The sequence below is a fragment of the Alexandromys fortis genome, unplaced genomic scaffold (genome assembly GCF_014885135.2).
Source record: "Alexandromys fortis isolate MF-2015 unplaced genomic scaffold, M_Fortis_MF-2015_v1.1 scaffold_235, whole genome shotgun sequence".
Classification (NCBI taxonomy): domain Eukaryota; kingdom Metazoa; phylum Chordata; class Mammalia; order Rodentia; family Cricetidae; genus Alexandromys; species Alexandromys fortis.
This window is the reverse complement of record NW_026068114.1, coordinates 362,347-376,841: the sequence shown is the minus strand read 5'-3', so window position 1 is coordinate 376,841 and position 14,495 is coordinate 362,347. Positions and strand designations below refer to the sequence as shown.

General features: G+C 48.2%; 1 protein-coding gene across 3 annotated transcripts in view; it reads right to left on the bottom strand.

The window, feature by feature from the left end:
• The window catches only part of Pdzk1 (PDZ domain containing 1), a 35,925-nt gene that overhangs the window by 12,219 nt on the left and 9,211 nt on the right, over positions 1-14,495 (bottom strand). For 2 of the 3 annotated variants that reach the window (XM_050124761.1, XM_050124760.1), the window contains exons 2-3: positions 2,650-2,861; positions 1,382-1,631 (exon numbers count right to left, since the gene is read on the bottom strand). In XM_050124761.1, coding sequence (XP_049980718.1) covers positions 1,382-1,631; positions 2,650-2,859 — 460 coding nt within the window. In that variant the 5' untranslated portion in view covers positions 2,860-2,861. Of the gene's footprint in view, positions 1-1,381; positions 1,632-2,649; positions 2,862-5,084; positions 5,187-14,495 lie in introns of those variants that run through there. The other variant, XM_050124762.1, reaches the window with a different exon arrangement.

Below are 14,495 nucleotides of genomic sequence, written 5' to 3'. Positions count from 1 at the left end.
CACACACACGCACACACACACGCGCACACACACACGCACACACACACGCACACACACACGCACACACACATGCACACACACATGCACACACACATGCACACACCATACCACGCATGTGGAGGTCAGAGTTGGTCTTCTCCTCCACCAAGGGGGGCTCTGGGGATTAAGCCCAGGTCATCAGGCTGGGCAGTCAGCACCTTTACCTGCTGAGCCAGCTCACCAGTCCCCTGCCTTTGTTTAACACTATTTTACCACTAATATATTTCTAAGAAATGTCAAGGTTCTCTGACCCTCAACACCACTGGGTTTAATAGTCCAGATGTGAGGACTGTCTCTCATGGTTTTAATTTCTATCTCTTGTTGGAGGTCATGTAACCTCTGAAAACCATGTTTAACTGTCAAATGGTCTCCTCTATCTTCCACCAAACACTACCAGCCATCAGTCCTCTCCAGTCCCAGAGAGAATGTGGGCAGGGGCAACACTAGCTTTAAGTAATGATCAAACACTCACCTCATGGCCCTTTCTTGTAATAAACCTAATTTCTGAAAGGCAGTTATATGTCTAGATCTTTTCTGAACCCACCAACCTCTTCTGTTCAATAACTAAAGATGGAGCCAGCCAGCTAGCACGACTCCTGATTCTGGCCAGTTTCCCAGGGGTAAACAAACACTAAAGAATTCCAGGTGACAATACAGCATGGTACGGTCCTCTGAAACCGCAGAAACAGGACCTCTAGGACTTCCCGAGGACCGGGGATTCTCAAGTATGTCCTTTGCAGCATAGGTCAGGGACACAGCTTGGGACAATTGAGACTGGGCTTCGACTGAGAATGCTCTAATGTCACAGGAGGACAGGGTTTCCACAGCAGCTCTGGGGTTGTAACATGGCAACAGATGCTCAAATATTTGTTGACAAAGTGAATGACCACTTGGCTTCTCTGGGCTATGAAAAGAGGTCTCAGTCTCACTCAAAGGTAACTGAAAAACCTCGTTCCCCTCCATCTTCACCCTAAGGAAGCTAGAAAAGAACAATAAAGCCAGGCGATAGCGGTACACACTTCTAATTCCTGTGCTCAGGAGGCAGGGGCAGGCGGATCTCTGTGAGTTCGAGGCCAGCCTGGTCTACAGCATGAGTTCCAGGACAGTCAAGGCTGTTACATAGAGAAACCCTGTCTTGAAAACCGAGGGAAAGTGAAACAAAACAATGAAGAGGCACCAAGCCCTAGAACCCTGGCCTCGGGGCCAGCCTGGCAAACACTAGGGAGAGAGCATCCAGCTCCCCTCTCAGGTCTCGCAGCTGTCCAAAGTCCAGAGCTTTCTCTGTACAGCTGCAGAGAAAGGATTCATGCTGGAGACAAAGGAAGAGAATGGCATTGCTCACCTTGGATGGTTTTCAGAGAGAAGCCTAAGCTGTTGCCCTCCTTCACCAGGTAGCAGAGTCGTGGCTGGGCGCACTTCTCCACCGCCCCGTTCATCACAGGGCCTGGTTTCTTATCGTTCAAAGCCGGCTCCTTCTGGCTTTGGCCTAATTCTTTCAAGTCCACCTGTGTTTTGACAGCCTTCTCATAGGAGTCTCCATCCAGGACGAGCAGAGTCACGGAATTCCCACTCTTTCTCACCAGATCCACCACCTTCTAAGAAAGGGGAAGTGGTCAAAGGATACCATGTCCTGATCACCACCCTCCTGCCCCCATTACCTGCAGGAGGAGGATGTGCATCACGTGTCCCTAAAGGTCTGGAAGCTGACCTGATACCCATACCCTAAGCAGAGGAGTACCAGACACCTTCACCCCCACACTCCCAATATATATGTATGTATATGTATACACACACACACACAGCGGAGGATTAGACTGAACCCTGGCTCCGTGGGAATCTAGGAAGTCCTTACAACGGGTCTTTCCCAGAGATGAATGTTCTAGAGCAGTGGTTCTCAACCTGTGGGTTGCGACCCCCTTGAGGGCTTGAACAACACTTCCAACAGAGGCCATGTATTAGATATTTACAATTCCTAACAGTAGCAAAGCTACAGCTATGAAGTAGCAACCAACATAATTTTATGGTTGAGGGCAGCACAACATGAGGAACTGTATTGAAAGGTCTCAGCTTTAGGGAGGTCAAAAGAGCACAGCGGGGCTTCTGGGCATAGTGCAGCAAAAGGGGAATGATGGCGAAGTGGGGCGAGGACCCCCTCTCCCGTAGAGTCACTGCACAAACGTGAAGAAGCTACATCACCTGCACATGGCTGCCTCGTCTATGCCATCACACACGCCTCACAGGCTTGTGCTGAGGGCTGTAGCTTATTCAGAGAAAGCTGTCTAGTATGCAGCAAACAGGCAATGCATATTTGGCCTGACACTATTACATAAGTTTTTAATTGATTGATCAGTTTTAGAGTAGGGACATGCCACGGCACAGGAAATCAGTCAGTTCTCTCCTTCCACCACGCAGGTCCCAGGGATTGAACCCCTCGGGTCATCAGGCTGGCCACATAATACTCTCTACAGGTCTCAGTTCTTCATAAGCAATTAGGCTGCCCACCATGAACCAGGGGCATCCAGAGGAGAACCAAGCTCCACTGATCCCCAAACTCAGAGTGCACAGAGATGTGGAGCCGAAGAGGTGCCCGAACCCCAAGTATCCATTCACCTGCGCGTGCTCTTCCTTGTCAACAAAGACACTGTTGATCCTGAGAACTCTGTCCCCATCCAGGAGCCCTGCCTTCTCCGCTGGGCTCCCCTTTTCAATCACCCGGACCAGGTGGCCATCTGTGTCCTTCTCAATGCGCAGGAAGAAGCCATAGTTCTGCCCTTCTTGTTTGGACAATTTACACTCTCTGGGGTTGAAGGCGGAGGCCATTTCTGTGATGAAAAGCAAATGGGTAAATCCACAGACAAGGAAATCTGATTGGAGCGTGAAACCTGTGTCTCTGCTTGTCCGGTTCCATTCTTTCGTGTGCAGTGTACCAACACAGGGGCTCCAGGGAACCTTTGCGCAGACCGTGCTCACAATTTCCAAACACATTCCCCGAGAATGGCCTTTTCACCTGCGTTTTGTACCCATGTGTTCAGCTGAGTACTTACCACAGGAGCTTTAGCTTCAGTAGCTCCAACCACACTCACCTTTGTCCTCTGACCCAAAGAGGCTCAGTCTGAAAACATGAGATCCAGGAGGTTTAGGAAGCCAAGTCTACCTTATTTTAATTAGCAGACAGAATAATAGACTTCCTTTGGGCATGTGCTGGGGTTGGTGGTGGTGGTGGTGGTGATGGTGGTGGTAGTGGTAGTGGTAGTGGTGGTGGTGGTGGTGGTGTGTGTGTGTGTGTACGTGCGCGCACACGCGTGCACATACACATGTGTAGAAATCAGAAGTGTTGACAGGTGTCTTTCTCAATCCCTCCCCATCTTATTGATTGAGACAGATTCTCTCAATGGACCCAGAACGCACAGCTCTGACTGTAATAGCTGGCGAGCAGGTCCAGCTGTCCTCCGTCTCTGCCTCTTCGGCGTGAGGACTGCAGACACACACCACAGATTTTCACAGGGTTTGTGGGGCTCCAAACTCCTGTCCCTGAGCCCACACAGCAAGTGCTTTAATGAACAGGTCTGTCTTCCCAGCCCCCAGAAGTTTCCTTAAGACATTCTCACACTTGTGCTCTGCCCACAGCCACCTCCGAGAAGCACACTTGCGCTCACGGTATCTGATGAGTCTGTCAGCTTCTAGCTCGTGAATAAGAGGAACTACATGCTGCCTTTCAAATCTGGGGAAATAGCTTTTTCATAATTATATTTTTAAAACAAAATGTTCTGCGGGGTGTCCTTCTGAATATGTGTTGATTTTATTGGTTGATGAATAAAGCTATTTCAGCCAATGGCTTAGCAAAGTCAAGCCAGGTGGGAAATCCAAACAGATATCTATATATATAAAGAGAACAGGCAGACTCAAAGAGATGCCACATAGTTGCTGAAGGAGTAACATCATGCCAGTAAGCCACAACCCTGTGGCATGCACAGATTAATAGTAATGAGTTAATTTAATAGTAATTAATAGAGTTTCTGTGTAATTATTTGGGTCTGGGCAGTTGGGAAACAAAAGTGCAGCCTCTGTCTACAAAAATGTTGTGTATGTCATGTTGTGTGAGAGCTAAGAGATACAGGGCGGCACAAGGAAGGGGCTTGGGGAAGAAGGAATGGGCTGGGGAGAAAGAGGACCAGCTCCATGGAGAAATGAATTCCCAAGAAGAGCAGGGAGGGGGAGAGACGGGGAGGGAGAGAGGGGGAGAGGAGAGAAGCCAGGCCTCCGAGCCTGTTAATCGTGTTGGTGATGCAATAGAAAAGATGGCGCGCCCCTGGCTGGTGCAAACACAATCAGGGCACACAACAAGAACATGTGAAGGAGGGTCTCGGGAAGTAGGGGTTCAGCAGCAGAAGACAGGAGGGTAACCCGGAGACATGATCAAAATACAGGACATATACACCTGAAACTGAGATAGTCAGTGAGCTTGAGAGGAAGGGACGAAAACGGCCGTGGGTGGTCCCAAAGTTTCTAGTCGGAGTCAGGGTACCCAAAGAAAAGATGCCAATGGCAGACTAAGGGCTCTCCCCTGCAAGGCCATATCTGTCTCCATCCATTCTGCTCCTCCTGTTTTGCCGCTACAGGGGAAGGGCCTGGGTCAACCAGAGGAGAAAAGGAACAATGTGTGAACAATGGTTGGGTCCTCACTGCTAAGGGAAGTGGACCAACTGCTAGGGGCTCCAAGGCCTCCTGCTCAGCCCTGTGCTTTCAGAGGAGAGTGGTAGTGGGGGCATCCCAGCAAAAGGCTGGCTTATGAAGCAAAGGGCTGAGGTGGCTGCGGCCAGCTCCTTCCGTGGTCTTCAGGGCACAGCTCCTGCTTGTGAGCATGTCCCTTTGCTCTGGAAGGACAGGAAGAGGTGACTATATAAGACATTGAGGGGCAGAATGATGACCAGACAACAGTATGCTTGCAGGCTCCCTAGAGGCCTTGCTGTGGCCACTCAATATGCCGTTAGGCCTTGGTTCCCACAGAGCAGGGCAGAACGAGCAGAAAGGAAGAGCTCCGCTACCTGTGGCTCGGTGCCTCAAGCTCTCTCTTCTCTCTCTGCAAAGCTGAGTGTGAAAATTTCTGTGGTCAAAAAAAACCCCCAAGAAATGGCCCCATCAGGCACCTGGAGGAGAGAAGAGTGAAGCCGCGGTATGGGTGGTTGTCCTCACAGCTTGCGAGAGCACAGCAGCTCCTCACATCAAAGGCACAGCCCGGAAAGGGCCCCTCGGGGAGGAAGGTGCCAAGGGCAGCCAGCACCAGCCGGCTCTCCTCACTTGCCCACCTCTAGTCTTGTTCTGACTTTGGCTTCTGAGCTGCTCGTTCTGCTCAGCCTGTGCACACCATCTGTTTCCCAGCACATGCGAGCTCCTCTCTAGACCTCGTCAGTTTTGAGCTCCACAGGGCTGGAAAGCCTTGAAGGCTTCCGTCATCCCTCTTAGTTCCTCCAGGTAAACAGCGGGCAGCCTCATCCACAGGCTTCCGATTCAGAATGTGCCTGTACAGCCAGAATAAAGGGTGCTGGGTTCTGTGCTTTCATCAAAAGAAGCGGCTGTGTTTTTGGTCGACAGATGAATGTTTGCTTTTAAGGCATCTACCTTAAAATGCAGCTGTCTCACACCCTGGGTTGGCCACCACAGGATCCCTCCTTTCTTCCTCTGTAGGCCAAAGAGGAAATGTGAAATCCCTCCCCACCGGGGGATGTTTTCCCATCTCCCTGGAGACCCAAAGGCCCGACAGGCCAGAAAGACGTGAGTTTACTCTTTCTTGGCACAATCTCAAGCTGTGTCTGGGCGGCTGTTCAGAGCTTCTAACAGCCAGTCTGAGGAACAGTGAGACCCGTGGCTGAGGCTTTGAAGAGACTCGGGTGCACCAGGTCACCGTTTTTTCCCACGGCTATGGCTAAAGTCAGGTTAGAGCCAGTTCAGAGCAACAGCAATTCTGAAATGTCATCACGCCTACGGGGAGAGGTCAGCGCTTCTAGCTCTGTCCACTTCCTGCCATGCCTGCCATTACAGTGACCCAGTCACCAACAGATTAGTGCTGGTCCCTCCACCAGCAGGTGTCCCCCACATAGATTAGTGGATACCATCACCCCAACCAAGCCACCCAAAACTCCAAATTCCTGCTCTTATATGAGACCCCCTGGGCAAAAACCTCTTTCCGTTATAGTATTTAAGAGCGTCAATTCACTTTAGCTCCACTATTCAACCTCCATTCCTCTTTCTATCTAGTCCACATCCTGGTTTTATGTAGCTCTTGCATCAGTCAGGGCCTCAGGTCTGTGTTGCTGCTTCATGGAGATGTCTGGACTCCGAGCTTTGACCTAACCAGGACACTGGGCTTAAGGATCTGTTTCCTGTTTCTTCAACTCCCAGCTCATCTACTTCTTGATAAGGAACTCTGAGGGCCAGGCCTTGGTGGTGGGTGTGTAGGTAATTAGTGAAGACTTAGAGATCTCTAGAATATCCCAAAGCGGCTCTATTCCCAATTATCAAAATACTGGAGATGAAAGGAAGCCATGACTCCTGTCTGAACTGACACGGAAAAGTCAATTCTTGGCAACCAAGTTGTTTGTGTGTGGAAAAATAATAAAGTCTCTGGCCAGGCAGACAGCAAGAATGAAGGCCTTGGCCAGGCAGACAGCAAGAACCAGGCCCTGGCCAGGCAGACAGCAAGAACCAAGGCCTTGGCCAGGCAGACAGCAAGAACCAAGGCCCTGGTCAGGCAGACAGCAAGAATTAAGACCCTGGTCAGGCAGACAGCAAGAACCAAGGCCCTGGCCAGGCAGACAGCAAGAACCAAGGCCCTGGCCAGGCAGACAGCAAAGGCACAGAGGTGTTTGTCCATCACTTTCTGATAACATTACTCTCACCTTCAGACTTCATTTTCTTCCAAACAATTGGATTCTTCCTCTCAAGAGTGAATGATACACCGAGGTCCAGAAGAAAAGCTCAGAGCATTTTGCACGTTAGGAAGGCGAGAAAATGAACACAGATGTGTTAGGAGGCTCTTCTGCCAGGGGTCAGAGTAGAAAGGATTCAAACTACCAGGCTTTTCCCACAGAAAAGCAGTCACTGACAGGGCCAGAAGACAGCTCCCGAGCCCAAGGCCCAAAGAGTCAGCAGGTCCAGCTTTGCTGGCCTCAGTTCGTGTGTCTGAGGCTGGAAGCTGACGGACTGTCCATGAGGGCTATTTGGAGGAAGGTAAGGAACTGTTCTCACTGTTCCTGCTGGGAGTTGGTTTGTGGGAAGGCCTGTCTGTCCTGTCAGACTGCTCCATGCAAAACTCCATCTGAAGCCTCTGTTCCAAGATGATGTTTCATGTGGGTGGAAATGTCCTGCTAAGAAATGTCACGGGCTTGAATGTGCATGAGCCAACCCAGACCAAAAGTGGGGAAAGAGGTGTTTAAAGCCCTTTAAACATCAGCTGCGTGATCTCCTGAAAGGATTTGAACATCTTAGCTTCAGTGGAAACCTGACAGGAACACAGACTGTGCTCCAGACAGACAGAATGTGGGATTCCCTGAAACATTTCAGGCTCAAAAGCACAAGAGCCTCTCTGTGCGTTTGAGGCCAGTCTGGTAAACAGAACTAGTTCCAGGACCACTGTTACACAGAGAAACCCTGTCTTAAAAAACAAACAAACAAAAACAACAACAAAAGTCAGGTCACATAAGGGCTCAGAGCTGAGTGTTGGCTCTTGCCTTCAAGCGTGAGGACCTGAGTCGGATCTCTGGTGTGGTGGTTTGAATAGGAATTACCCCCAAAGACTCATGTGTTTAAATGCTTGGTCCATGGGGAGTGACGCTATTGGGTATGGCCTTGTTGGAGTAGGGGTGTTTTGTTAGAGGAAGCATATTACTAGGGGGTGGGCTTTCAGGTCTCAGAAGCTCGAACCTAGGTTCAGTGGTTGCTATCTCTTCCTTCTGCCTGCCGGTCCAGATGTAGAACTCTCAGCTCCTTCTCCAGCACCATGTCTGCCTGCATGCCACCATGCTCCCCTCCATGATGATAACGGACTGAACCTCTGAACTGTAAGTAGCCCCAATTAAATGCTTTTCTTTATAAGAGTTGCTGTGGGGACAGTGACTTCCTCCAGAGCAACCCCAGGCAGCAACCTCCGCAGGAGCAGATACAAGGGAGCCACCACACAAGGAGCAGGCCGGAGCCAGAGACCTCAGCTGGAGCAGGTTCTAGCCATGGACCTCCACAGGGGCAGGTCTGAGCCAGTGACCTCTGCCAGAGCAGGCCCAAGGCAGCAACTTCAGTGGGAGCAGCCCCAGCCAAGCAACCTCCCTGGGAGAAGGCCCAAACATCCCTGGGATTGCAGAGCTACCCCCTCCCCAGCACAGAGCGACCCCCGGTAACAACCAGTGACCTCAGGGGTAACTGAAACCATGGTCCTGACTGCACCATGAGGAGCAACCATCTGAGCCTTGGATCCACTGGCACCTGGAAGACTGATCACCAGAGTCACAGACAGCCCCAACTACAGAGAAAAGAAGGGTTGACGAGGTAAGAACACATTCAACACCCCAAAGATCAACATGATGCCAACAAAAACTAGTGGCCCTAAAACAGCAAGAACCAAATATAGATGAAGCAGAAGAAAATGACCTAAAAAATAACTTTAGGAGAATGTTTGAAGCCCTTAAAGAAGAAATGAAAAATTCCCTCAAAGAAATAGAGGAACAGGCAAACAAAAAATTGAAAGAAATCAACAAATCCCTTAAAAAAAAAAAGAAAAAAGTTAAACAGATGAAAGAAACTATTCAAGACATGAAAACCGAAATAGAAACAATAAAGAAAACACAAACTGAGGATATTATAAAAAAGGAAATTATAAGAAAATCATGAATCACAAATGCAAGCATAAACAGCAGAATACAAGAGATGGAAGAGAGAATCTCAAACACTGATGTTACAATACAGGAAAAAGACTCACTAGTCAAAGAAAACATTAAATCTAACAAAAGCTTAACACAAAATGTCCAGGAAATATGGGACACCATGAAAAGACCAAACCTAAGAATAATAAGAATAGAAGGAGAAGAAATCCAACTCAAAAGCACAGAAAATATATTTAACAAAGTCATAAAAGAAAACTTTCCCAACCTAAAGAAAGATATGCCTATGAAGATATAAGAAGCTTACAGAACACCAAATAGACTGGATCAAAAAAAGTCCCTTGGCCCATTATTAAAAAAACTCTAAATATACAGAATAAAGAAAGAATATTAAGATCTGTAAAAGAAAAAGGCCAAGTAGCATATAAAAGCAGACCTATCAGAATTAACCTGACTTCTCAATGGAGACAATGAAAGCCAGAAGGTCCCGGTCAAGCGTTATGCAGACATTAAGAGACCACGGATGCCAGCCCAGACTACTATACCCAGCAAAGCTTTCAATCACCATAGATGAACAAAACAAGACATCCATGACAAAATGAGATGTAACCAATACGTAGTCACAAATCCAGCCCTACACAAAGTACTAGAAGGAAAACTCCAACCCAAGAAAGTTGGCTAAATTCATAATAACACAGACAATAGATGATCTCACAGCAGCAAATCACAAAGAAAGGAAAAGCACACACACACAATAACATCACCAACAACAAAAACTAAATTAACAGGAGATAGCAATCATTGGTCATTAATATCCCTTATATAAATGGACTCAACTCACCTATAAAAAGACACAGGCTAACGGATTGGACACAAAAACAGAATCCATCCTTCTGCTGAATACCAGAAACATACCTCAACCTCAAAGACAGACATCACCTTAGAGTAAAGCATTGAGAAAAAAAAAATTCCAATCAAATGGACCCAAATATCAGTCCACACACCTATGAACACTTGATTTTTCGACAAAGAAGCAAAAAATATAAAATGGAAAAAAGAAAGTATATTCAATGAATGGTGCTGACATAACTGGATATCAGCATGTAGAAGAATGAAAATAGATCCACATCTATCACCATGCACAAAACTCAAGTCCAAATGGATCAAAGACCTCGACATAAAGCCAGCCACACTGAACCTCATAGATGAAAAAGTGTGAAGTACACTTGAACGCATTGGCACAGGAGACCACTTCCTAAATATAACCCCAGTAACACAGACACTGAGAGAAACAATTAATAAATGAGACCTCCTGAAACTGAAAAGCTTCTGTAAAGCAAAGGACACAGTCAAAAAGACAAAATGACAGCCTACAGAATGGGAAAAGATCTTCACCAACCCCACACTGAACAGAGGTCTGATCTCCAAAATATACAAAGAACTCAAGAAATTGGTCATCAAAAGAACAAATAATCCAATAAAAAATGGGATACAGACCTAAACAGAGAATCCAAAATGGCTGAAAGACACTTAAGGAAATTCTCAACATCTTTAGAGAAATGCAAATCAAAACAACTCTGAGATTCCATCTTACACTTGTAAAAACGGCCAAGATCAAAAACACTGATGACAACTTATGCTGGAGAGGTTATAGGGTAAAGGGAACACTCCTCCATTTCTGGTAGGAGTGCAAACTGGTACAGCCACTTTGGATTCCAGTGTGGCGATTTCTCAGAAAATTAGGAAACAACCTATCTCAAGATCCAACAATACCACTTTTGGGTATGCTTAATCATACCACAAGGACATGTGCTCAATTATGTTCGTAGCAGCATTGTTTGTCATAGCCAGAACCTGGAAACAACCTAAATGGCCCTCGACCAAAGAACAAATAAGGAAAATGTGGTACATTTACACAAAGGAGTATTACACAGCAGAAAAAAATGACATATTGAAATTTCCGGACAAATGAATGGATTTGAAAAACATCATATTGAGTGAGTTAACCCAAACCCGGAAAGACAAATATCATATGTACTCACTCATAAGTGGCTTTTAGACATAAAGAAAAAAAAAAGAGTTGCCATCATCATGATGTCTCTTTGCAGCAATAGCAGCAATAGAAACCCTAAGACACCTGGGACCGCTGATATAACAAACATTTGCAACCCCAGAGCTGGGAAGGTGGAAACAGGCAGAATCCTGGAGTTCATCAGTCAGCCAGCCTGCTCCAGACCAGTGAGGAGCTCTGCCTCAAAAGAAAAAAAAAATCACTGAGGGTTAACCCCATCTCCATATGCACACACCCATCCATGTGCATGGCACATGCACTTACATGCCAAAAAGAAAAATCTATTTTTTGTCTAATTCCTGTGAGCCTCTGCCTCCTGTGTGCTGGGATTAAAGGCAAGCACCACCACTTGCGATCTTTTGTTATTGTTGTTTGGTGGTGCTCAGGTTCAAACCCAAGGCCCAAGCTCTCCCAAGAAAGGAGCTAAGTATAAGTAGCAAACCCTAGAGACGTAAGATCAAGAGTCAGAGCATCCTCTCCTCGCCCCTGGGAGTTGTCCAGCCCCACCCAAACATGCCAGGTGCCTCCATCTGTGAGAGACACAGGGCAATCAAGGCTATATAAACCCAACGGCCATCAGGCATCACTAATGGTAATAAATCATGCCTGTGAAGACCCAGTGCCGGGCTAGAGAGAAGCCCCAGTGGTGAAGAGCACAGCTGCTCTCCCAGAAGACCGGGGTTCAGTTCCCAGCACCCACATGGCAGCTCACACCATCTGCAGCTCCTGTTCCAGGGGATCTAATGCCCTCTTCTGGCTTCTAAGGACATCAGGCATGCGTGTGGTTCATACACAGACATACACGCAGGGAAAACAGTCACACACACAAGATTAAATGGTTCAATGACAGGTATGGGGTACCATCTCAGCGCTCATGGCCACCCACAAATTGGATCTCAATCCCAGTTGCCCTTTAGAATCACCTGCACAGAGTCATAAAAATAGATACTTAGTCCCTACCTCACATCTTTGGGCACAGACTTTGAGGCAGACATTCAAAACTAGCCTTTGAAATCACGCCACGGTACTTGACTCCTTTCCCCTCAAGGACAGTTCTCCTGGGTCACAGAAGAATGTCATGCTTGGATGAACTATTAACGTTACCCAGAGCTCATCCTCACCTTTACTCCCTTAAGAAGCCCTGGAGACAGTCTGGCTGCGGGAGGCCCTTGGTCACCCTGGCAGTCCTCAAGATCCAGCTCTATCTAGAGTGCGTGCCTGATCCCAGCGGCTGGAGCAGGCACCCTGCAGTCCATGTCTGTTGTCTTCCTCCCCCCTGGACAGTTCCAAGCAGTTCTGAGTCAGGCAGACATAGATTCAAACAGTTGAAAACTATGTTTAACCTCTGGGTTTTGATAGAACTCTGATGCCTGCCCCAAACCTAACTGCCTTAAGAGCTAGGCAGGCTTTGTTGTGCACACCTTTAATCCCAGTACTCAGGAGGCAGAGGCAGGCAGAACTCTGAGTTGAAGGTCACCTGGTCTGTGTAGGGCATTCCACACTACTTAGGGTTACATATTAAGACCCTGTGTTGCAGGGGGAGCTAAGGACATGCCTCCTCCCTCACCCAGCTGCACTCAAGTCTGAGAAACCCAGCCAGCCTGAGGAAAACTGACCACTGTAGCCCTACTTCAGCTTCTTGCCACATCCCTGTCTCTTTCCCCTCCATAAAGCTCCTCCAGTCGGCGTGCTCAGGAAGGGGATGTCTGTCTAGAATGGCGAATGTAACCCCTTCAGTTTTCCACTACACATCAAGAGGACTCACTACCCCACATTCAAGTCATGCGATTGCACCATGTCCACCCTATACTAACATAAAAAGCCCCCAGTTCTCAAGGGACTTCGGGGTCAGTTAGGTCACAGGAAATGGCTGGTAGAAAGTTAATTCCCAGAGGCTGGAGAGATGACTCAGTAGTTCAGAGCACTCACTGGCTGTGCACACAGAGGATCTGGGGTTCAATTCCCAGCACCCACATGATGGTTCACAACTGCCTGTAGCTCCAGTTCCAGGGGATCTGACACTCTCTCCTGGTGTCCATGGGCCCCAGACATGCATGTAGCACATAGACATATATGCAGGCAAAATAACCATACACATGAAATAAAAGGAAAAGAAAAAAATATTTACCACTACAAAGTGTACATGTGTAAGAGCTACACGTTGGGACAAATTAAGGAATACTTCATGAATTAATGAGGATTTGGCTTTGACAACAGATGGCCAAGATTTCGGCGGCATCCGAGGTAGAGGGAGGCTGTTTCAGACAGAGAGTGGTCTGCTTACCAGGCCATGGGAAAGTCCGTGGGCATGCTTAAGGAGGAGCTCAAAATCAAACCAAAGGGAGCTTGCCGGTGGCAGACATGGAAGAACTTCATGTCCAGCCCACGGTGTCTGGCCGTGGCCTGATGGCACAGGGCCCACTTGGCGTGTTTAAACAGAGGGACAGTAAGGTTAGAGTTGGGCTCAGGACAGATTTGGTGGAGTGGACTGGAGCAGACACCCTGGAGGCAGGCCAGGAGGAGGCAGTGAACACAGAGGCGATAAGGGCCTGCCTTGGCCTGGAAACCGGCAACAGAATGGTTGTCACAGAAAGGGGCGGGTGGCGGACCTAAGCCATCGGCTGTGTTCATTCAACCCTGTCCCTTCGTATTTCTCCACGCTGAGATGGATCAGACAGAGCAGGTGCAACAACAGTGAGGTGTCACAATGCGTCCCTGCGGGAATGAGCACGTGGTACCCGGGCCACACACTTCTCCCCTGCTCCCTGCTGGCTCTCACACTGGTGCCCTCCAGCCCTGCCTAGCCTGGCTGCTTCTCCGCGAGGGGCCAGTTTTTATAACTCGCCTTGAATTTCTTACCCTACCCAGTCTATTCTACTAATTAGCTATGATATTTGCTCCACCTCCCAACTACAGGCTCTTTTTCCAGTATGGACTGAATGGGGGCCCTGCCTCTGAACCTGAACATCTACTATGATCTCTAGTGTGATCACATTCAAAGATAGGGACTTTACAGGGGCAACTGACGTTAAACCGGGTCATGAGGAGGAGACCAGTCTGGTAGGACTGCTGTCACTAGGGTGAGATGTTGGGGATGACCTCACACTGGGAACAAAGAAGATCATGTGAAGATACAACAAGGTGACCCTTATGAAAGCTGGGGACAGGGGCCTCAGAGGGCCCAACCCTAACAGCATCTTTGTCGTGTTCTTCTGGCCTCTAGACCGTCAAGAAAATGACACTCCGTAGAATTCTATTACAGCAGCCCTGTCACCTGCCTCCTGAGGGATGACTCAAGGGACACCAGCATGCCACAGTTTGACAGGCACGGTGACACACAGTTGTGATCGCCATGTTCGGAAGGCTTATCAGGAAGAGCATGAGCGTTTGTGGCCGGCCTGAGCTGCATAGTGAGACCTTGTTTCATAAAGGTACGATGGTACAAGTGAGGAAGGGGATAGCAAAGTCGGGTTGCGGTGGGTTTAAATCAGGGGCACAGCTCTGGTAGCTCTGGT